The sequence below is a fragment of the Notolepis coatsorum genome (assembly GCF_963971535.1).
Source record: "Notolepis coatsorum genome assembly, chromosome: 1".
Classification (NCBI taxonomy): domain Eukaryota; kingdom Metazoa; phylum Chordata; class Actinopteri; order Aulopiformes; family Paralepididae; genus Notolepis; species Notolepis coatsorum.
In genome coordinates, this window is record NC_140165.1 from 298,104,610 (window position 1) to 298,129,702 (window position 25,093).

A 25,093-nucleotide genomic window follows, 5' to 3' on the forward strand; every position below is an offset into this window, starting at 1 on the left:
AGAACTTGGGACAGAGGGGACTGAGGCCCGCGGAGGCGGGCTGGGGAACAGGGAGGAACTGGGGACAGAGAACCGCGGAGGCGGGCTGGGGACAGGGAGGAACTGGGGACTGGTGGGAAAACATCTGGGCCGCTCTGCAGAACAGAGGAGAGGGTTAATATTCAAAGGGAACAAACAGAGCAGATGCAGAACAGTCCAAATAACAAAGTAACAAAGTAAATACTATCTTCGTGTGAACAAACACACAGTGGGAGATGAAATGTCCAAAATAATATCCACGAGAGAACAAAACAGAGTGGGAGATGAAATGTCCAAACTAATAACTAAGTGAGAACTAAAGGAGGCAATACGCTGGGTGAGTGACATCACAATCAAAACTCACCCAGGCGTATGCGTAATGGTACAGGAACAGCAGCGGGACGAGGGCAAGGGGCATTACGCTGAGTGAGTGACATCACAATCAAAACTCACCCAGGCGTATGCGTAAAGGTACAGGGACAGCAGCGGGAACGGGGGCAAGAGGCATTACGCTGAGTGAGTGACATCACAATCAAAACTCACCCAGGCGTATGCGTAAAGGTACAGGGACAGCAGCGGGAACGGGGGCAAGAGGCATTACGCTGAGTGAGTGACATCACAATCAAAACTCACCCAGGCGTATGCGTAAAGGTACAGGGACAGCAGCGGGAACGGGGGCAAGAGGCATTACGCTGAGTGAGTGACATCACAATCAAAACTCACCCAGGCGTATGCGTAAAGGTACAGGGACAGCAGCGGGGCGAGGGCATCGCCACCGGGTGGCTGGCTGTCCGAGCCGAGGGACAGAGTGCTGGAACAGTGGCGGTGGCGAGGGTGTCGTCCACCGGGTAGCCGACTGTCGGAGCCGAGGAACAGAGTGCTGGAACAGTGGCGGTGGCGAGGGTGTCGTCCACCGGGTAGCCGCTGTCGGAGCCGAGGAACAGAGTGCGCGCCACACCTTGGTGTGCGCGTCGGAACAGTGGCGGTGGCGAGGGTGTCGTCCACCGGGTAGCCGCTGTCGGAGCCGAGGAACAGAGTGCGCGCCACACCTTGGTGTGCGCGTCGGAACAGTGGCGGTGGCGAGGGTGTCGTCCACCGGGTAGCCGCTGTCGGAGCCGAGGAACAGAGTGCGCGCCACACCTTGGTGTGCGCGTCGGAACAGTGGCGGTGGCGAGGGTGTCGTCCACCGGGTAGCCGCTGTCGGAGCCGAGGAACAGAGTGCGCGCCACACCTTGGTGTGCGCGTCGGAACAGTGGCGGTGGCGAGGGTGTCGTCCACCGGGTAGCCGCTGTCGGAGCCGAGGAACAGAGTGCGCGCCACACCTTGGTGTGCGCGTCGGAACCGAGAGACGCCTCGGGGTGCGTCTGCGAGGAGGAGTGTGCCAAGCACGAAGGTCTGGAAGATGCGCGTCGGCGCGCTGAGGTCTGGAGAGCGTGCCAAGCTCGAAGGTCTGGAAGATGCGCGTCTGTGCGCTGGTACGGAGGAGCGTGCCAAGCTCGAAGGTCTGGAAGATGCGCGTCAGAGCGCTGGTACGGAGGAGCGTGCCAAGCTCGAAGGTCTGGAAGATGCGCGTCTGTGCGCTGGTACGGAGGAGCGTGCCAAGCTCGAAGGTCTGAAGTGGAACACTGGAATACCTCCCGTAGAGGATTAGAGAGCGCAGTACAGTGTCTCCCTCCAGGCAAACGGCGGCAGGTGGCGAAGGCTTGAGCGCATCTGGCGCGCTGGTCTGGAGTGGAACACTGGAATACCTCCCGTAGAGAATTAGAGAGCGCAGTACAATGTCTCCCTCCAGGCAAACGGCGACAGGTGGCCAAAGCCCTTGAAGATGCGCGTTGCGCGCTGGTGACTGGAGAGCGTGCCAAGCCCTTGCAGATGCGCGTTGCGCGCTGGTGACTGGAGAGCGTGCCAAGCCCGAGGGTCCGGGAGATGCGCGTTGGTCTAGATGTGCGTCAGGACGAACAGCTGCGCTGGGGTCTGCAGTGGAACGCTGGGGTGCCTCCCGTGGAAGTTACAGGGAGCGCAGAACAGTCTCCTCCACAGGCTACGGCGACAGCAGACGAAGGCTGGAGCAAAACATCTCAAGGCTGGAGAGATCCATCTTACAGCATTGGTAGACCAGAGGATCTCCCGAAAGAGTCTAGATGTTAGAGAATATGACTCAGCATGAATACAACACGACCCCACACCGAAACGAGGGGAAGAGCCCTGGTATTTAAAGCCCACAGGGGAACTAATTAGCCTGCCACCACAGGTGCGAGAGGTAATTGATAATAGTCCAGGTGTGGCCACTGAGAGTAAACGAGAGTAAAGAACGAGAGGGTGGGGGCTAGAGAGAGTGAGTGAGAAGGGAATTTCTAACAGTAGGCTTTAAAGAAACAGAGAAAAGGTGGTGAGCAGCGGGCAAAACCTCACAGATTTACCTGAATACATCAAAATAAGTAAACATATTGCACAATTTAAAAAGCAGCTTAAAAAATACACATTAGAGAAATATAGAATTGAGTAATGCGGATAAACAAAGTAATGTTATATTGTGTTATGTAGTGTGGTATTACTATTTACTGCTCTCAAGTGACTCAAGTTTTTTCTTTTTGTACTATAAGTCAAAGTATAGTATATAATGTATTATACTAAATTATGTTAAATCAAGTAAAATTTAATGGAAGAAAAAAATATGTAAATGTAAGGGGGTGTAGGGATCAATAAACTTAGCTTCCCTCTACTCCTTTTTTGAACATGTCAACAAACTAACTATACTGTACATTGCTCTTGACTTTTTGCTTAATTTCTTTTTCATTATGATTGTTATGTATGACGGAGCTTGATATTGGGATTTGTTTGGAGGAATATGGAGAATACATGTTTAAAAATAAACGTTTTCATTCATTCATTCATTCATTCATTCATTTATTCATTCATTCATTCATTCATTCAGTGGCTGCAGCGCTGACTTCTCTTCTCACCTACATGTAATATCATTTGCATTATACCTCTGTGCTCCATACGGTATTCTCTTACCTATATTCTTCCACATTTCAGAAGAGCAGTGCATTTGCGACTAAATCCGGCATCTTTCAAAATGCTAGAGAGGATGATGAGCAAACAGAACTCATCATCAGAAGAAGTGAAGCATTTCAAATGCATGGTGGAAGTCACTGTTCCTTCCCATTTGAACCAATGGGGCTGCACCAATGCCAGCCACAGATCGGGCTTCATTTGGACTTTGTAGACTCCAGTTCCACAATGCTGGCTATAGGACGGATACCAGCAAGGGAGTTCGGTCTCACGCCGGTGGCTGGTGCAGCTACAATATCAAAGTACTTCAGACTGTGATAGTCCTTTGGACCTCCGTGGTTTGGTGGCTTATTAGCATGCTTGAATATTTCATGACGGAGTCTGAAATGCAAAAGACAGGCTATCATACCCGTATTGCCGCCAGGTATTCATTTCGTCACATGATTGGGTTTGGTGTAATTACAATATTGCCTAACATATATAGGCTTTATGGTTGTAATGTGCTTAACTCACCGTTTCCCTGGAACTTCGGGGTAGAACGTTTTAATCTCCTCTTGTATGTCTGCGTCGCTGATGGCTGGTGGAAGATATCTGAGCTTGCTATGCGAGTCTGACTGCAATTGAGAGAGAGAGAGAGAGAGAGAGAGAGAGAGAGAGAGAGAGAGAGAGAGAGAGAGAGAGAGAGAGAGAGAGAGAGAGAGAGAGAGAGAGAGAGAGAGAGAGAGAGAGAGAGAGAGAGAGAGAGAGAGAGAGAGAGAGAGAGAGAAAGATAAGCCCTGTGCAGTTAAGATATTCAATTGTAATGTAACAAAAGACCTCCAAAAGTAAGGTCATACCCACCTTTGGCTTCTCTCTGTCGGCCTCAGTACGGTTGATGGCATCAGAGCTGCATGTCTTTCCATTCAGAGTGTCATGAACTGGCATGCTCAGAGGATCAACCAAGATATCATAGGGAACAGCGGGATGCTTCCAGGAAGATGGAATGTGAACACACCAGTTCTCAGGTTGCCCAAAGGTCCCTGTGGGATAGAGAGTATGTTGGCCAACAAAATATCTAAATCAACATCTACTAAAATGACGTATCGATATTCCTAAAAATGGTTAATCTCAAAAGAATCCCTCAAAACAATTTCTCCTATTTCCCATAACGTGTACAGTTAAAGGATAAGGTCATAAATTATTATTATTATTAAAGTATTATTAACATAGCCCACGGAAATACCAAAAACTACAATGCATTTCTCTTACAAGCTGGTCCATCTAAGTATAGCTCATATCCAGAAGTGTTGAAACAAATCACAGAGCCAGTACGACGGCCGGCCCAAGTCAAAGGCAATGCTGAGATACCGGAGTCTCTTGCATTGGTGATGAGCGCAATCTCCGCTACGCCACCCAGCCGCCCTCACAGAGCTGTACTATTGATTCGATCAGCATCATTTAAGTCACAAAGCTGTACTGTTGATTTGATCAGCATAATTAAATCACAGAGCCGTACTGTCGATTCGGTCAGCATAATTAAATCACAGAGCCGTAGGCTACTGTCGATTCGGTCAGCATAATTAAATCACAGAGCCGTAGGCTACTGTCGATTTGGTCAGCATAATTAAATCACAGAGCCGTACTGTTGATTTGGCATAATTCATTGTTGCGATGTACATCTTCTTGCCTTTTGAAGTACATTTTGTAATAACTACAATGCCCCTCATTTTCATTATGACGTTTAAAAAATGGAAATAATGTGTTTGCAAGTTGTATTTAATAATGACTTAAGCAGACAATTGGAGCATATGGCTCCCTGGTTGAGGGCCCCTCAGGATAGGAGAGAGTAGGAAGATTATAGAGAGCACAAGAAATGCAGAGTAGGTTTTTGGTATTTTAATGGGCCATGTTGACAATGAGAACAATTCAATTACACTGACCTTAGCCTTTAATTGAATCCATCCTACCCCATTAACCCTTTCACTACCACACTGCAGAAGGTTAACCGGTTAACCGGCTGTAGTGTGGTAGTGAAAGGGTTAGCCTTCTGTAGTGTGGTAGTGAAAGGGTTAATTTTCTGTAGTGTGGTAGTGAAAGTGTTAACCCTTTGTAGTGTTCATATTAATGTTATTTATGCCTTACTCCTGTTTTTATATTTAATACTGTGTTTAGGACTGTGTTTTTATATTTTTACTAGCACCTAGGGCTGCATTTAAAATTTCGTTGTAACAACTGTAATAATGACAATAAAGATCTATTCTATTCTATTCTATTCTGGTAGTGAAAGGGTTAACCTTCTGTAGTGTGGTTGTGAAAGGGTTAACCTTCTGTAGTGCGGTTGTGAAAGGGTTAACCTTCTGTAGTTTGGTAGTTAAAGGGTTAACATTCTGTAGTGTGGTTGTGAAAGGGTTAACCTTCTGTAGTGCGGTTGTGAAAGGGTTAACCTTCTGTAGTTTGGTAGTTAAAGGGTTAACATTCTGTAGTGTGGTAGTGAATGTGTTAATGGGGGTTGGGGCTGTCTAGAAATTGTACATTGCAGAAAACTGCAAACAAGCAATGGATCCATCACCACAGTGGTCCATCCTTGCCCGTGTATAATATCACTCGCATCCAATGCATTGCACCAATGCGCAAGGCGATTCATCTTATTTGCATTACCATCCAAAATGTTAATGACAAAAGTAATGGCCATTGCGAAATCCACCCACCTATGAACTCCCCGTTAGCACTCCACAGACGCACCGTGCAATCAGTGGACGAGGTGAGCAGCACTTGATCACTGTCGACAACCTGCAGACTGGACCAGAACAGAAACAGAGCATCACTGTCAACAACCTGCAGACTGGACCAGAACAGAAACAGAGCATCACTGTCAACAACCTGCAAACTGGACCAGAACAGAAACAGAGCATCACTGTCAACAACCTGCAGACTGGACCAGCACAGAAATAGAGCATCACTGTCGACAACCTGCAGACTGGACCAGAACAGAAACAGAGCATCACTGTCGACAACCTGCAGACTGGACCAGCACAGAAATAGAGCATCACTGTCGACAACCTGCAGACTGGACCAGAACAGAAACAGAGCATCACATGGATGAAGCTGGTGGCACCAGGACACTCTGTCATCCTTTGCACCAGGTCAGCACTTTATCTGAGACCATCCCAGAGACACACCCTTGGCTAATACAGTATGTTGCTGTATCGCTGTTTTTCACCTGGCCCTGACCACCACAGCCATCAGCTGATCCGGTCCATGTGTCGATGGGGTGTTTGTAGCCTCAGGCTCCCTGCATGTCTAATTATGATGTTTGCTTGCAACATAAAAATAACATAATGTCTAACAACATTGCCATTTGGCTTCAATGAATGGCGATTCCTGATTGAAGTAACATAAAACCATCTCTTGGCATTTTGGGATGAATAATCCTTTACACATACCCAGTGATGCTGCTGGTGTGAGCCCGCCAGTAGTTTTCAGCTGAAAAAAAAGGAGAAAGATGTCTTTCACAATTTCGGATCGATACCCTCCGACTCATATTAACCATAGAAATGTTCACACTCCATCAGAGTGCTGCTAATGAGAATATGAAGTGGAGCAAACCTCTGGGCGGCTTTTGCTCCGCGTCGAGAGCAAACGCCCTCATGTCGTAAACATAGATGTAACCGATGTGGTCTGCCGCGTAGAGCAAGGCGTCACCCTCTGTTACGGCCATTTTTGTTATCTGATGTTGGAATCTAGACTGAGACAAGTAAAAAGAAGAAAAAAAAACATTACAAAAAATGATAAGGTGCTTTCTTGTGCAGCAGCCTGAGATTAAATCAAAGGGTAAAAAATGCGACGTGGTAATAAATGAATGAAAAGTCCTTACTGCTTCAAAGCTGCTCACAAATTTCCCTTTGTTGAGCACATTCCAGAAATTAATGTAACCTGTAAGGGAAAATACGTTATCATCACAATACACTGTAGTGTAGGCCAAAGGGAACGCAATATGTAATCAAGCACTCTTGTGATTCCCATTCATAACGCTGACCCTTGATCCCTGACGACAGGAGACATGTGGCAGAGGAGAATTCCATCTTTAACGCTTGGTTCTTCAGGAAGATGATGCTCGGAACACTAGTGTTCAGTCCTGTGTATCAGATATACATGAGACACACATGACGACAGCCTTAGTTCATTATATTACCAGATTTTATGTATTTTAGTATACTTTTTTTTAGTTGTTGCCATTTTCCTCCCATTTTCTCCCCAGTTTAGTTGTTATACCAATTTTGTGTCACGGTCCTGGTCGATGCGCTAGCCTCTGTCGGTCAGGGGAGGATGTAGACGACCACATACCTCATCCGATACATGTGGAGTCGCCAGCCGCTTCTTTTTACTGGGTGAGCGTAACCATTGATCTTTTTCCTTTGATCCCTGTTCTATACGGTCAGCCGGATCTCTCTAGGTGTCCCTGGCTCATCTACCTACGTTGAAATTGCAATGCTGATCGAATCTCACCAGGTGGCAGTATCGACTACCTTTTTAACTCTGATAGTCTATTTCAGACAGTGTCTGTCCTGATCCCTTTCTGTCCTGACTCGCTCTGAGGGGGAGGAGCTCTTGCAGAGCAATCGCTAGGAGATCTTTTCGCCTCAAAACCTATAGTTTCCCGTATACACGAGTAATTACATATAAACAAGTAATCGCGATCGCCGATGGGATCATTGGAAATGGGCGATGTTTAGTGTGTAATAAACTACAAACTACAGTGTGTAGAAACAAACTCTTTTTTACATGTTGGACTAGAAATAGTGTCTGTCAAATTAGCCATACTATTGTCTCCATAGCTATAATATAGAATATACAATAGTTCCGCAAAGATCGCGAAATATCGTGAAAATGGTCAAGAAAAGCTGGCACTAGCCAGTGCAGATGGGGAAAGCTGGTGGTGCTCAAAGAGTTAATAAGAAGACAAAACAAAAGTGTTGAATTCATAGAATGAAGAATACCCCAAGACACCACTACACCAACAATAAACAACATGGCTGCTATATTACTGAGTCCTGTTTCACCTTCAACATGCTGGTACTTGGGTGGCAGGGGGCTGAGAAAGCGACTCTGTATACGTCCTGACACCAGACTCCACACGATGATCTCTCCATCATAGCTGCTGGTGGCGAGAAGAGACGGAGGGCACTGTGCGATACACAGGATGTCGTCTTTATGGCCGTTTCTCTGGGAACATAAACAGGGTAAGTATGTATAAATAACCGGAGAATAAAGCTTGAGTGAGGCCATTCAAAAATAAATTGCCGTGTGTTTTGCGCGGAGGGGCTGCCGACACAAAATTCGCAATCTAGTTTTATCTTTGCTTTCTTGATTTATTGTCTTTGGATATGCTCCAAAGGTGCTGCATCTGAACAGAGGTGGTGTTGATGGTTTAGCTCCATATTTCTTATTGCATCGGGTGTGAACTGATCCGGTCACAAATGAGGTTATTGAGAGGTTAAAGACTGTACGCTTTTAATTTGAAGATATTTTCATGGTGCCTCCATTCCAGAATGCCATTTTAGGATTAAATCTCCCTACTCCCCCTCTCAGCCTGTCTACTGTCTCAACAATATGCAATGACTTATATAAGTCTGCAACCTATAGAAATTCCAGGTGCTCTTGTTGGCCTCTTGCAACATATCTCTGAGTAACCTGCAATAGTACAAAATGAAGCACACGGTTGACTAAGTGGGAAGCAGACAAGGGTCTCAACTGTGTAACGAGTGTCAAATCATCACCGTCCTCCTGCTACAGAGCTTCATGGTAGGCGTATACTGTACAAACGGTTGATTCCAACTGAGTTCAGAAAGATTGGAGAAAAATACTAAAGTGATATATTACACGCATCTCGAAATTGACAGCAGGAATGCGTTCAGGCTGGTCAGACGATTAAGACATGTTGTTATTTGTCATTTAGATTTAGAAGACAATCTGCTTCATCCTTGCTTGTCGCTTTTTTGGAACTCAGTGTGTGTAGACATTATGGCAACAAGGGAAGAGGAATATGACTACTTTCAGATTTACCTACTGCACTGGCAAATGTAATAGAGGCTTTGCACAGACTGTTTGTGTGGTTCTCTTTCAGCTGCCTGTAACCATTGGTAACCGCTAAGAAGAAAAAGAAAATGCATATAGTCTGTGCAGTGGTAGAGTAGGTGGAACATGGTATTACTATTCCACTGTGACTTGTTTACAAGAGCCAGTAATACGTAACAAATTATTATTATTATTATTGTTGTTCTCTGCTGTACTTGTATCTGTTGTCTCTGCTGTACTTAAAATATAAAACATTTAGCACCCTTGTTGGAAAAGATTAACCCCTAATTCAATCGTATGTCAAATCTACTTACTGTAGATAACAAACACATTAAATAACCGTTTACTCTTTGTTGTAATTCACGACAGCCCACTTTTGCAAATCAATGCTAATAGGTTTTCAGCAGTGGTCAGATTTAGCATAAAACCATCTTTTGTCTTCCCTTTGGCTGTGGAGGCCTTCTGACAGCATACGCCACGTTGACAATGGGTATTCAATCAGTATGAATTTGCCATGTTGATTAATCATCTTCTATACTACTAAAAGGACACGTACGGTACAACATCAAGCAGAGTGGCGGGGGGTTGACATTCTAAAAAAAGATTTATTTTGGATTGCTAATTAGCCTACTAATTCCATAGCAAGCCAAAACATTATTACGATTGAACTAAACTTGGACACACAGGCTAGAAGGTCATGCAGTGGAAATCCTGGAACACGAGAGGAATTCTCAGTGAGAGGCTTGTGACAGCAAGGCACTGACCCCTGTCCCCCGGCCTATTAGTGAACATATATATATATATTGCAGGAGAAAGTCTTGTAGATAGTCAACACTTTACTTATTGTTCAGTCCTGTCCCATGGTCCTCTGCTACGAAAGGTAGCACAAATGAATTAGGAGAGAATGATATTAGGATGATAAGATATTTGAACCCTTTCACTACCACACTATAGAAGGTTAACCTTTTGTAGTGTGGTAGTGAAATGGTTAATCGTCTGTAGTGTGGTAGTGAAAGTGTTAACCCTTTGTAGTGTGGTAGTGAAAGGGTTAACCTTATGGAGTGTGGTAGTGAAAACGTTAACCTGCTGTAGTGTGGTAGTGAAAGTGTTAACCATTTGTAGTGTGGTAGTGAAAGGGTTAACCTTCTTTAGTGTGGTAGTGAAAGGATTAACCTTCTGTGGTGTGGTAGTGAAAGCATTAACCCTTTGTAGTGTGGTAGTGAAAGGTTTAACCTTCTGTAGTGTGGTAGTAAAAGGGTTCATCTTCTGTAGTGTGGCAGTGAAAGGGTTAACCTTCTGTAGTGTGGTAGTGAAAGGATTAACCTTCTGTGGTGTGGTAGTGAAAGGATTAACCTTCTGTGGTGTGGTACAGTGGTGAAAGGGTTAACATTCTGTAGTGTGGTAATGTAAGGGTTAATCCTTTGTAGTGTGGTAGTGAAAGGGTTAACTGGAAAAATTTTGATGGGATTGTACTTGTTTCTACCTCTGTTACTATCCATCATGTGAATAATTTAATAACAAGTTAATAATGAATAACTTAAAGAATAATAATAAAGAATCTCTTTGAAAATGTCCGTCCTTTCCTGTGGAACTACTAATCAATTTGTCCTGATCTGAAATAAACATTTAGATGCAGTATAATCACCAGGTCCTCCTGCCACGAGGGCTGTGGTGTCTGGACATGGCGGGAGTCTTCTGCTGGGTCCTGACAAACAATGACATACAAGTCAACAAACCACACTCCTACACAGAGCTGTCTCTACTCCTGTACAGTCACAGTCTGCAAAACAGCTCTGCCCCAAGAGAGACCAAATCTGTACCAAATGCACAACATCCACGCACAAATTAGTTTGAAAGAAAATGCAGCTGTATCTTTGAATTGGGTGTATACAGTGTATCACTGTAATAACCATCAGACAAGTTAAGCTTGTCTGAACATGAACATCAACAGTTATGCAGTGTACTGATGTACTGTAGTTATCAGAAAAGTAAACAGCTGCTTAAACCTGTTAAGCTGTAGCCCTATTTTCAGAAATTCCGCCTAAATGTACATGCCCAAGTAAATGGAAGATTGCTCCACTTCTACAAAGTCAATTAGCATATTCTTGGTATCTAGGAACATCTAGGGACCTGGGGGTATGTATTCCCAGTGTCAGAAATATAGTGTCTGTTACTAGGCTTGAGTAAATTGTGATGAAACAAAGGAGAATATAAATTATGATTTTTTTTTGCATCTTTGCCTGTGAATAACACCATGAAAACATTGAAGTTTTCGCTCACTGAGCTCATTCTGCACCTTCTTGAGATCAAGTGTACAACAAATCTAAGCAAATTAATAAAGGGAAGATGATTAAACAGAAGGATTTGTAGATACAGTAATAAATTATAATCCATTTTAATTCTAAATTCATATTTGACCTTGAACTTGACCTTGACCTTATTATGGTCAAATCATACATCTATGGATAGGGAAAAAGCTCATCCTTCCAATGGCAATGTTAAATCTGGATTTAGTCATTTCCTCGAAAAAAAAATAGAATAGAGATAGAATTAGCATTTTTCTGATAAATTCTTATTTTCGATCAATCTTAAAAACATCTGTAAACAAACGTAGTGCTGAAAATATACACTTTGACTGCTGTTTTGATAGGGTTAAGGTCTTTACTCTTGGCTACATTTGAAAAAGAAACACAACATTAATTAATACGGTCTGTATTGATCGATTTATGATATATATAAGGGGACCCTACAGCTTTGGAAACCATAACGTTATGGCTGCGTTCATTGATTGATTGATTGATTGATTGATTGATTGAAAACTTTATTAACAGATTGCAGAATGGGTACAATACAGTACAGCTCAATACACACAATTGTTAAGGGGATGCAGACCAGAGAAAGACTTTCGTCTTGTTTACATCAGGGTCCCCCATTTTCAATTCATCAGGACATATATGACATACATGACATACAGATAGTCAGTACTGCTACATCTATACATTTATGACATACCAGATTTGCAAATACAGTACTGTTTGTGATACAGAAGGAGTCAGGAAAAGGGAGTATATACATTTGACGTAGAAACTGTACATTGGAGGAGGTTGGGTGGGGGGGGGTTGGGTACACTGGGATATTGACAACCATACTGGGTAATCTACATTGGAGGTGGTTGGGGGGGGGGGGGCACACTGTATATACAAGCAAAACTGTACATTGAGGGGGGGGGGGGGGACACTGTACAAACAAACAAAATTGTACATTGGACTATTGACAAAACCATACTAGGTAAATGACTGTACATTGGAGGGGGTTGGGTTAGGATATTTACAGGGGCCAGTGTTGAATTGCAGTCTCCCGTAGGTGTCCCTTGAGAGAGGTTTTGAAAGTGGGTAGTGATCCACATTCCTTTACAGCTTTGGGTAGGGCGTTCCACATTGATGTGGCATAATTGCGAAACGTGTTTAGTCCCTTATTTGAGCCGATTCTGGGTTTAACATGATTTGTGGAGCTCCCTCTGGTGTTGTGATCGTGGTATTCACTGACCTTTGGGAAGTATTTTGACATGTACATGGGTACCTTGGTCGTGTAGTGTATCTTGTAGACCAGGCCCATTGCAAGTTGCTGTACTCTGTCGTCTACTCTAAGCCATCCTAGGTTGTCAAAGTGGGCAGGGGTGAGGTGGGTTCTAGGAGTAAGGTCAAGCAGTAGTCTGACCAGTTTGTTTTGAGATGTTTGTAATTTTGTTTTTAGCGCCTTTGAGGTGCTTTGGTACCATGAGGTGCAAGCATAGTCGTAGTACCCCTGAATGAGTGCTCCTGCCAGAGTCTTCAGGGTATTCTTGTTTACCAGAGAGGAGATCCGGTACAAGAATCGAGTTCGTTGGTTGACTTTTTTTATTACATTGGATGCCATTTTGTCACAGGAGAGATTAGCCTCTAGGATGGAACCCAGGTAGGTAATTTCATCTTTCCTTGTGACAATATTGTCACCCACTGTAACTGAGAAGCCGTCGGTCTTGCTGAGTTTGTTATTTGAACCGAAGAGAATGGACTCTGTTTTGCCCATGTGTAATGATAGTTTGTTATCAGCGAGCCATATGCAGATTCTGCCTAGTTCCGAGCTGAGGGTTTTTTCAACCTGTAACTTGTTCTTGTCAGAGACCAGCAGGGCTGAGTCGTCCGCAAACAGGAACAAGTTGCAGTCACAAGCTGACGACATGTCATTTGCATAAATTAGGAACAGTAGCGGTCCTAGTATGCTTCCTTGTGGAACACCACAGCTCACTGTGAGGGGGGGGGATAGGGTACCGTTTACCTCCACCATCTGTTCCCTCCCCTCAAGGTAGGATTGCATCCAGCTCACTGATAGACTATCAAAACCAATTGCTTTTAGCTTGTCAATCAGAATGGAGTGATTGACCGTGTCAAAGGCCTTTTGTAGGTCCAGCATGACCATGCCGCAGTATTTGCCTGCGTCCACCTCTTGTTTGATGTGGTCATTCAAATAGAGAAGGCATGTGTCAGTGGAGTGGGATGTTCTGAAGCCAGATTGGAATTCGTAGATTAGATTTTTTTCCGCTAGGTACTTTTCGACCTGTTCGTAGACTATTTTTTCCATGACTTTCGAGATGGAGGTGAGAATAGAAACAGGGCGGTAGTTGCCTGGGTCTAATTTGCTGCCCTTTTTGTGCAGAGGGGTCACCCTCGCAATTTTGAAGTCCTTGGGGACGTGTCCCTGTTTTATGGAGAGGTTTATTATGTGTGTGATGATTGGGGTGATGGCGGCTGCTGAGTCTCTGAGGAATTTGGAAGGGATGTTGTCGTGGCCAGTGGCCTTGTTAGGTTGGAGGGCGCTCAGTTTATTGAGTACCTCATCTGTTGTTACCATTTCCAGCTTGAAGTCGTCCTTGCGGACCCCTAGGTTTTTGTAGTAAGCTACTATGTGTTCTACCCCATAAAGCCCTGAGTGGGAGGGTAGTTTGTTTACCAGTGTTGTGGCTATGTTTGTGAAGAAAATGTTTAAGTAATTGGCTACATCCAGCTTGTCTGTGATGAGCGTGTTGTCCGTTTTTATGTTTATGTTTGAGAATCTGGTTTTAAGTTTTTTACTGCATCCTAGTTGATTATTGAGTAATTTCCAAAGTTCACGTGGTTTGTTTTTGTTTTCCTCAGTTTTGTCATTGATGAAATTCTTTTTTGCAGTTTTGATCATGGAGTTTACGTCGTTTCTTAGTCTGTTTCTTTCTAGTTTGAGTTCAGTCACGTGGGCTTGGAGTTCACTGCTCGTGCTTTTAGTAAGCTTTGCCTGACTTTTACGAAACTCAGAGCATTTTTTGTCTCTGGTTTTCATAGCGGCCAGTATTTCGGAGTGCATCCACGGCTCAGCGCGATTTTTTACCCTGGTGGTTCTTAGGGGGGCCATGTCGTTTAGTATTGTTGAGAATTTGGTTTTGAAACCAAGCCATGTTTCTTCAACCAGTGTACCATTGAGTTCATCTGACCAGTCCAGACTCTCCAGTTCAAGGTTGAAGGCCTTGCTAGAGTAGGTTTTGAGGTCTCTAGATGTGACTGTTTTGTGGCAGCCAGCCTTTTGTTTTAGTTTTTTGCGGGTACAGAATATCATATAATGATCACTTAACCCGCATGCTATAACCCCTTTATTGGAGATCTTGGACTTGTCGGAGGTCAGAATGAGGTCAATGGTAGTCTGAGTTGATTCACATACACATGTGGGTTGGGTGATTAGCTGGCTGAGGCCGTGCAGATCACAAAATCTACTGAATGACTTGAAGACGGGTGCATCTTTTCGTTGCATATCCGTGTTCCAGTCTCCAATAAGAATTTTGTCTACATCCTCAACTCCAGCTAAACACCCATCCAGTGTATCATAAAAGCCACTATGATCTGGCGGCCTGTAGACTGTGCCAACCAGTAGGGATTTCGCCCTTTCGAATAGGATTTCCACCCATACAGTTTCAATTGATTTATGATTCAGGTCATTTCTGTTGATGAATTTGGTGTCCTTGTGTATGTACACACAGACACCACCTCCTCATCATCGTTTCTATGGACACAATGAATAAACAAGGCTGCACAGCCACCGTGAAATTCAATAATTAACCTTTTATGTATCGATGGTTAGTTTACTTCCTCTTTGGGCAGAGATGTTTGACAGTGGAACTCTGCGCAGGAGAATGTCAACAGTAGATAATAGGCCCTTTTTACGGTGGCCATTTAATAATATTAATTACGGTCCCGTTACATTTAGGTCATGGTCATTCCAGTGACACAGCATGCGCAAATCCAGGGCCCTTGCCCTGGCACACCTAAATGGAACGGGCTGTAAGATAAGATAAGATAAGATATATAATAAGATAGTCCTTTATTGATCCCCTTGGGGGAAATGCATAATTGTAGTGGTGCTTAGCTGGTCATGAAAATGGAAATAGAATGGGGGGCAATAAAGTCCAGAAATCTAATTTATGAAATCTAAATGACAAATAACACCATTATAAAATACATTGCCTATAATGCTACACAGACATCTTTCTTTTCTTCAGCACTCACAGAGTAAATGTCAATCTTCCGATCCCAGCCGACGGACATCACGTTGCTTTGAAGATAAATTGCACATCTTCAGTATGAACAGCAATTTATATTGAAACAATGCCCGTCAGGTATCACATCTTCACTTACGTGTTCCTGTGGATTTTCAGATAGGTGCAGTCACACACCTCTTGGCATTGCCCATCTGTGGGAAATAAGCGGTTATGCACAGTGATTTGGGGTATTACAATCGTTTTCTTGGGTGCGTGAAATTAAAATGTACATACCCTTTTTTAGTATCTTCAGGCACTGGCCGTTATTATAATTCCAGATCTTGAGACAGCCATCTCTCCCACCTGTGACGAGTCTGTGAATGGACAGGATGAGGAGATAGTTATGTCATGAGCAAGGGAATGGACAGTACGGGACAAAGAGGGGGTAAATAATTGGTCATTTGATCGCCTTGTGTACAGTACCTCCTCCCTTTGGGTTCAAAGGTCATGCATGTTATGGCAGACAGTCCGTGAGCCTCACCAAACTCAAAAACCTGACGGCCAGTATCGAAATCCCAGACTTTCACCACCTGAGAGCAAAGATGATTTAGAGTGAACTGTAAAGACATATCACTGCTCCAGCCACAGCAGATATGTAACTGAATCAAATCAAATACAATTTATTTGTAAAGCCCGAAATCACAAGGTAATGCCCCCATGGGCTGGACAAGTCTTCTTTAAGTCAAGAAGAAACATCACAATAAATCAAGAACAAAATTCACCATAAAATCCTAATTATGCAACACTCCCTAACCCCAGCGAAGGTAAGGAAAAACTCACTAAAAACCTAGCAATAGGAAAAAAGCACCATAGGCTATAAATGTATATGAAATGATCCAGGTTTCAACAATAGCGATTAACTGATTAACTCTATGTGATATTGTGAAACAGTATGTTATTTACTCACAGATCCCTCAGTACAGCTGACGACTTGGCGGAACTCGCCGCTGTACCCACAACACATTACAGGTTCTTTGTGTGAAACAATCAGATGGCCCTGTGGCTGTGGCCTTGGAATGAAGGGTGAGAGGAGAGAATTAAGATGGCAATAAAGATACAAAATTCACATTCATATTTGAAGGAGCTCATACAGTGCCGATACCGATTTATTTAGTTAGTTTAGTTAGTTAGTTTAGTTAGTATTGTAATTGTGTAGCCTTTGTGTGTTTTTTTTTGTGAGATTTTGAAGATGTTGAGAATGTGCTTAGGTTGAATGAATGAAAACTTTATTTAACAGATTGCAGAATGGGTACAATACAGTACGGCTCAATACACACAATTGTTAAGGGGATGCAGACCAGAGAAAGGCTTTCGTCTTGTTTACATCAGGGTCCCCCATTTTTTATTCATAATGAATTGTAAGTAAGGGTGCAACTAGCACCATGCAATCCATTCTTTGTGGATCTAGCCCACAGTTGTTAGGGGATGCAGACCAGAGAAAGACGTTTGTCTTGTTTACATCAGGGTCCCCCATTTTTTATTCATAGTGACATTTATGACATACACAACATACATGACATCATGACATTTATGACATAGGGACATACATGACATACAGGTATAGTACTGTTACATTTGTGACATATACGATATGCAAATACAGTACTGTCACCCAGAGATCCTAACATATATATACATATGATGGGAAGGAGACTCTACATTAGGAGGGGGTGGGTGGGTGGGAGAAAATATATACATACGGTGGGGAGCAGGGACGTGCACAGGACTTTAGAGAGGCAGGTGCTCAAAGGCTGAAAAGGGCACTACACTTGTGTGTATATATTAACCGAGCGCGCACAAGCACGGTTTTTAAGGGCCCTTTTCGGGCGGGGGGCCCCCTTTTTATGCTTTTTGGGGGGTTTTGATGATCAAATATTGAATATTGAACTATAATAATCAGTGCAGGAGCTCACTTATCCTTGAAAGACACTTTTATCACTGACTTAAAAGGCCCATACATCTCCATAAATGTTCAGGGGGGAGGGAATAAGTGCTTACCCTACAGACCCCAAGAAGTGCTGTATATTCTGTATTGTTTAATATAAATGCATTTTTTATTCCAATCTCGATTTGTATTTGAGATTCCCAAATCCCATCGGACTTGACTTCTTCGTGTCCCTCAATGAGTGTAATACCAGCATTCAACTGTATGCGCCACAGCGGTTTCTATCATCATCACCACCCACGCTATGCATAAAATATATAGGTCCACGGAGAGGCACGCTGAGGAGGCCGTGCAAACTGCAATGGAATATGGGGCATCTCTCTCTCTTTACCTAATATTTTGATTCTATCCTGACATTTTTCAGTTGGAAGGGCAGTCTATATGCGTAACGGTAAAACATTTTTTATAATTTTTTTTCAAAAAGGGCACTTTTTTGATGAGGCTCAAAAAGGCAGGTGCTCAAGCACCCCTTGGCCTCTATGTGTGCACGTGCCTGAGGGACACGTACCCAGGGTGCGAACCATGGGGGAGCTGGGGGAGCCATGGCTCCCCTATATGAGACACCAGCCCCCCTGAAAACATGATTTGTGAATTTTTGGGGGGTCTCTAAAATACTGACAATAAATGCTATTTTTGCCATGCATTTCAAATTTTTCTGTAATTTTATGTATTGTCATCATTGTGTATAATAATAAAATTTGGCTTTTTTGATGTATGATTAATGATTTGCGCACTAATTCACCGTAATAGACAATAGCATGAATCTATGGTGTTGCAGATCTTCACCATCAGGTGGGTGGCGATAATGTTGCATTTGTCTACTATAATATGTTAGACTCGATGTGTTTGGTCGTGGACTTGTTGTTCGGTATTGGTTCATCCGTGTGTTTATGTGTAAATAGGACTGTTGTGTGTGAATTTGAGTGTTGGATCAGAGGGGTTAATCTGAGCATGTGTATTTCAATATGTGCGTCTTCATCATGCATGCAGACACCTGTGTGGTGTACTGTGGACTATGTGTGGTTCTGTAACGTTACTCATACCTATAGCCTATGGGCTTGCATCCACCTACCACATATTTTCAGCTGAAAAACGCTGGCGGAGCGCTGGTAGTGCTGGGATGAAGCGCTTTGCGGCGAGAAAAAAATACTTTTTATCGTATTTTACTGCAGCGGTTTTGCACATATAGCATATTTTAATACACTTTATTGTATATTGATTATATATATAGTTATTGCCTGACACCACAGTTCGCCCTTTGCTTTTTATTAGCTTTTTATTAGTGTATTATTAGTGTATTTGTGCTTTGTCGCGAATCGCAATGACCACCAACCAGCAGACGCTTGCCCTCATACTTCTCCTGGCCCGTCTCTTGTGGGTAAAGGCAGGCAACTCCGGTGTCAGGTTACAATCACGAGCGCCACGGTAAATATGATTGGCTGTGATCGGTTGTCTGAAAATATGTCCCCCCCGCCGATAATTAGTTGCCCCGAAGACCATGGTATGGTTCGCACACTGCACGTACCTAAAGACTTCAAAATTGCGAGAGTAACACCCCTGCACAAAAAGGGCAGCTAATTAGACCCAGGCAACTACCGCCGTGTTTCTATCATTACCTCCATCTCGAAAGTCATGGACAAATTTTTATACGAACAGGTTGAAAAGTACCTTGCGGAAAAAAATCGAATCTACGAATTCCAATCTGGCTTCAGAACATCCCACTCCACTGACACATGCCTTCTCTATTTAAACGACCACATCAAACAAGAGGTGGACGCGGGCAAATACTGCGGCATGGTCATGCTGGACCTACAAAAGGCCTTCAACACTGTCAATCACACCATTCTGATTGACAAGCTAAAAGCAATTGGTTTTGATAGTCTATCAGTGAGCTGGATGCAATCCTACCTGGAGGGGAATGAACAGATGGTGGAGGTAAACGGTACCCTATCCCCCCCCTCCCAGTGAGCTGTGGTGTTCCACAAGGAAGCATACTAGGACCGCTACTGTTCCTAATTTATGCAAATTACATGTCGTCAGCTTGTGACTGCAACTTGTTCCTGTTCGCGAACGACTCAGCCCTGCTGGTCTCTGACAAGAACAAGTTACAGGTTGAAAAAACCCTCAGCTCGGAACTAGGCAAAATCTGCATCTGGCTTGCTGATAACAAACTATCATTACACCTGGGCAAAACAGATGCTTGCACCTCATGGTACCAAAGCATGTCAAAGGCGCTAAAAACGAAATTACAAACATCTCAAAACAAACTGGTCAGACTACTGCTTGACCTTACTCCTAGAACCCACCTCACCCCTGCCCACTTTGACAACCTAGGATGGCTTAGAGTAGACGACAGAGTACAGCAACTTGCAATGGGCCTGGTCTACAAGATACACTACACGACTAAGGTACCCTTGTACATGTCAAAATACTTCCCAAAGGTCAGTGAATACCACGATCACAACACCAGAGGGAGCTCCACAAAACATGTTAAACCCAGATTCGGCTCAATCAAGGGACTAAACACGTTTAGCAATTATGCCACATCAATGTGGAACGCCCTACCCACAGCTGTAAAGGAATGTGAATCACTACCCACTTTCAAAACCACTCTCAAAGAGCACCTACGGGAGACTGCAATTCGAAACTGGCCCCTGTAAATGTCCTAACGCAACCCACTCCAATGTACAATAAATGTCCTATTAAACCCAATAATACACGAGACCCTCTTCTTGGGACCAAGTATGGTTTAGTCGATACTCCAATGTACAGTTACCCCCCCCCAATGTACAGTTACTCCACCAAACACAATGTACAGTTTACCCCCCACCCCACCCCACCTACCCAACCCCCCCCCCCCTCCACCCCTCCTACCAACCTCCTCCAATGTACAGTTTCTTCGTCAAATGTATATACTCTCTTGTATCAAAAACTACTGTATTTGTAAATCTGGCATGTCATAAATGTATAGATGTAGCAGTACTGTCTATCTGTATGTCATGTATGTCATATATATATGTTATGATGAATTGAAAATGGGGGACCCTGACTTAACAATTGTGTGTATTGAGCTGTACTGTATTGTACCCATTCTGCAATCTGTTAATACAATTTTCAATCAATCAATCAATCAACGACAAAAACAGAAATAAAGTAACAAACCTTATCTTGAGAGAGAGCAAAGCCAGAGAATCCGCAGCGATATAAAGTGCTCTCGTAGAGGGTGAATACAAGCATGCAGACGTTTCGCCGTGAATCAAGCTGTCTTTGGGGGTTGCAGTAAACAGGCAGCACTGATCTTGAATATCCCAGATCTGAAACGGGAGCCAATAACAGTTTTCAGCTGTTTCGTGAATACAACATTGATACCATGTTCACATTGGCATCTTTTTTTATTTTATACATTTTGGGGGGGGGGGGGGGGCTTTCTGTATTTTTCACCCAACCCAATTTAGTCGTTATGGCAATTCCATTCCTGGTCGTTGCCCGCATTGCCCCACTGTCGGCCTGGGGAGGGTGTAGAACTACCACATGCCTCCTCCGATACATGTGGAGTCGCCAGCCGCTTCTTTTCACCTGACAGCGAGGAGTTTCACTGGGGGAACATAACGCTTGTGGAGGTTCACGCTATTTCCCCCAGATCCCTTCCCTGCTGAACAGGCGCCCCGACCGACCAGTAGGAGTCGCAGTTTACAACGACCAGTACACACATACCCCACCGGCTTCCCACCCGCTAACTCTGCCTGTGTTAGTAGGGACGACTGACCAAGCCGGAGGTACCGCTGACAGCTGGATTCAATCCCAGCGTCTCTGCGGTGGTAGGCGAGTGCTTAGTCCACTGCGCTACCCAGCCGCCCTCCTATTGGCATTTTTTGGAGTAACACTTGTGACTAGTGATAAATGATAGAACGAGACACGCTCCCACTTTAACAGTGTTGTCCATCGAGACGGAGAAGATCCGATTGTCCTCTGGGGAAATGCACAGGTAGAAGATGGGAGCTGTGTGACCTCTCAGGACGCCCGTGGGTTTCCTGTCAGACAGACACCAACAGGGGTGGGTAATGTTAAAGCTTCTATGTAAGTGTAACTTCTCCTGGGACAAACGAAAACGGCAAGGAAAACAATGTTCTTCAAGCAAGATAACTTGTGTGCACTGCTCTTCAGATGAGACTCTAACATTTTATGCAGTTCTACTACAGACAGGGAGGAACTGAGACATGGAACTCTCTTAAGCTACTTCCATCACCAGCTCTGGGATAATAAGCAGACAAGGGACTCTACAAAATGAATGGAGTGAGACGTAAAATCACTTATACTGGTAAAAGTAGAGGAGGCTTATTTGATTGAGCAACATATTTGCCATATTTAGGGTCTTAGAAACATATTGGCATTTTAGACTTGGAATGTCATTCAGTAGATTTCCTTTAAAATGTATTTTTGTATAAAAGATTATAAAGTATTTTTCTATTACAAAGAAAATTGGGTAAACATTCCTGATATTTAAGCTATTAATTGCTATTCAGCACAAGTCAGCTTCTCTATGATGTGAATGACGTATGTTGAGTTCTCATTGATGAAATCACCTCCTATTCATTTTGAATGACGTTTGTTGAGTTCTCAGTGAGGACATCTATTAATTTTCCCGCCTGTCATCCCTCTTCCTATATCCAGCCTCTTTGGTTCTGAATGATGGGAGGGTTTTTCTCTTGTTCAGCCCACTTAAAAAGGAAACTACTCCCAATTTCATAATTCATACATGTTATCCCTCTGATCTAAGACAGTACAAAGATATTAGTGAAAATTAGCAACTACAGTATCTCCCAAATCCCAAATCTGGGAGCTGCTCCATAGACAAGGAATTGGGAAAGATGTTATAGCACCCAGGGGAATGTTCTGAGGTCACAGGTACATACTCATTTGGATATAAAAAAGGAAACAAATGTTCCATTGGTCCACAAAATCAATCTTCCATTCATTCAATGGAGCAGCTCCAGACTTTATACTAGATGACATCACAAGTTTGATTCTTAATTCTCTGGTTTCTGGCTTTGGGAGAGAGTAGCTCATGTTCACAGTTCACACATATTGATTGAGCTGTCTCAGGCCATGGAAATAATTATAAAACATGTTTTATTTGAGTGGTGTTCCTCTTACTCTTAGATTAGACTAAAGGAGTGATATTTTTCCATGAAAAGTTGAAGATTGGCACCTTGTGGCCGTTAGAGGTAATTGCACCTTGCACAAAAAGACAATTCTTCTCCAGGCAAGGTCATTTTGGGCACTGTCATTAAAATTCTATGATCTAGAAATGAGACCCTAGCATTTTAAGTTTTATGAATTTCGCAACACTGGTCGTATGGAGAATTTCACTGCGTGTCATGCATCGCTGTTGGGAGGGGTTCTCTTGGTTGGTTTTATTAACCAAAAGGGGTGGCCTTTTATGTCCTACAAGTTGGCTGAAGTTGTTCAGCCTAACTCAACCAAACTCTGTAATTCAGCTTGCTAAATGTCATGTATTCTCATGAAAAAGTTCCATAGTGCAGGTTTAAGTCAAATTGCCCAATTAACAACCTTTCAGAGGGATCCAGAGGAAAGTCTAGTTTCTCACCCAGGAACATAAGGGTTCCACATGCGGATGAGTCTGTCCATGCCTCCCGTCACCAGCAAGTTGTGTTTCTTACAAAGGTCAAAGGTTGTCACTCCCTTATAGACGGGGAAGACGGTCTGGTCACAGGATGCCCTGGGCTGCGGAGTCCAATTCAGCTGGGCCTTCTTGACCTTGCCCTCGTGGTAGACCTCTCTGACCTCTTTCATCTGGTGCTCAATGTTGGTTGAAGGGAGTACACAGCCTTGCAAAGAGAGAGGAAAAGAAGACGATTTCATTTAGAAGATGTATTGTATATATTTTGTGACATAAATCACAGTGTGATCGTGTGAGTGCATGTGTACAGTAGGCAAATGATGCACAGACACAAGCACCTACCCACCCACCCACATACACACACGCATGCATGTGTATGCGCACACGCACACACACACCACACACACATACAAACACAGACAGATTGCTGGATGTGATAGATGAGCCGCCATGAGTCATCCCTCATAGCTCTCCTACAGGGCTGCCTAATGTTCTCTATATCAGATAAACACAAATTTCATTACTGCACATTTAAGTGAATAGACTTTGATAAATCTACTGTACTCATAATCTATATGCTGCATTCGTTGTTTGCAGCTCATCTTAGATCAGTGGGTTCCAGGTTATATGAGCAGCAGGTAAAAGGTTTGTGGGCCAGGAGTAGAGGTGCTGCTCAAATATGTGTAGAATCCATAAGGGTTGAAACGTCGGTAACACTTTATAATAACACTCAGTTATAAGACGTTTATAAGTCTTTATAAGCACTACACACATGAGTGCATGCTTACCAACTGTTAGTCTGCAACACTACTATCACCGACATCTAAGAATGGCCCTTCTAAGGTTTCTCTCCTCCACACTGCCTGTGGTGCATTTTCCCCTATTGTTAGGTTTTTGTGAGTTTTTCCTTACCTTCGCGTGGGGTATGTCTGGGAGTGCTTGTGTAACCCAGGGTTACTATTCATAACTATCATAGGAACATAAATAGTTAATGCTAGTAGATGAGAACTTTCTAGAACGTGAAACAGTCTAGAACCAGCGTATGATGTCATTGATAGAAGGTTCTGGAACCTTTGTGATGTCATCCTATGATGTCATATAGAACGTTCCGGAACATCTTGGTTTCCTATAAACCAGCTAGCTCTCCAACAGCCAGCTCTCTTTCCGCCTCGACCTCCGAACCAGCAACATCGACCAGACGGACCGGACTAACCAACCGACTGAAAGCCGCAAGTCTCAACCAGCATCCCGGAGCAGTCCAGACCACCCATCACCAAGTGTGCTCAGCTGGATCGATACCCGATGGCGAGCCAACCCCGGAACATTTGATATACCTCCAGACTAATGCCAGCCTGATGCTCAACTATTGCTCAACTAACAGTCCGGTAGGATTGAACTGGGAGTCGATCCCGTTCATCTTGTGTTATTTTGATATTGTATTTTGTATTTGATTTGATTTGATTTAACTTGATATATGGATACGGATATTCTCCTATAAGAATTAGAGAGTAAATGCTTAACCACTGTATGATGTCATAATATAACCTTCTTGAACATAGAATCTTCTAGAACAGGGGTCAGCAACCTTTTTGACATGGAGTGCCTGTTTGAAATATAGTTGTAACTAGTGTGCCTCAACAATATTCCATGCATCGTAATATTTTTTTCTCATAATCAGGTCTTTTTAATGATAATTTTTACATTATTACATCATTATTGTTATTGTTATTATTAACAATATTATTATGATGGTTGTATAGATATCTATGGTTGTATCAACCCTAAATCTGAGTTTGGGGGGGGGAATGCAATGCAGACA

The 25,093-nt window shown here is 43.4% G+C and overlaps 1 protein-coding gene across 1 annotated transcript in view; it reads right to left on the reverse strand.

Annotated features, from left to right (window-relative positions):
• Positions 1–3,230: 3,230 nt before the first annotated feature.
• wdr95 (WD40 repeat domain 95) overlaps positions 3,231–25,093 on the reverse strand; it is a gene marked incomplete at both ends in the record, with an annotated part of 53,154 nt that continues 31,291 nt past the window's right edge. Inside the window, 18 exons of the mRNA XM_084310552.1 lie at positions 3,231–3,414; positions 3,547–3,647; positions 3,874–4,052; positions 5,721–5,854; positions 6,456–6,495; positions 6,619–6,757; positions 6,887–6,945; positions 7,049–7,147; positions 8,073–8,235; positions 10,733–10,792; positions 15,657–15,702; positions 15,786–15,840; positions 15,923–16,002; positions 16,112–16,218; positions 16,596–16,698; positions 20,796–20,947; positions 21,559–21,664; positions 23,242–23,482. Of these exons, the coding sequence (XP_084166678.1) occupies positions 3,231–3,414; positions 3,547–3,647; positions 3,874–4,052; positions 5,721–5,854; positions 6,456–6,495; positions 6,619–6,757; positions 6,887–6,945; positions 7,049–7,147; positions 8,073–8,235; positions 10,733–10,792; positions 15,657–15,702; positions 15,786–15,840; positions 15,923–16,002; positions 16,112–16,218; positions 16,596–16,698; positions 20,796–20,947; positions 21,559–21,664; positions 23,242–23,482 (2,048 nt within the window). The remainder of the gene's footprint in view (positions 3,415–3,546; positions 3,648–3,873; positions 4,053–5,720; positions 5,855–6,455; positions 6,496–6,618; positions 6,758–6,886; positions 6,946–7,048; positions 7,148–8,072; positions 8,236–10,732; positions 10,793–15,656; positions 15,703–15,785; positions 15,841–15,922; positions 16,003–16,111; positions 16,219–16,595; positions 16,699–20,795; positions 20,948–21,558; positions 21,665–23,241; positions 23,483–25,093) is intronic.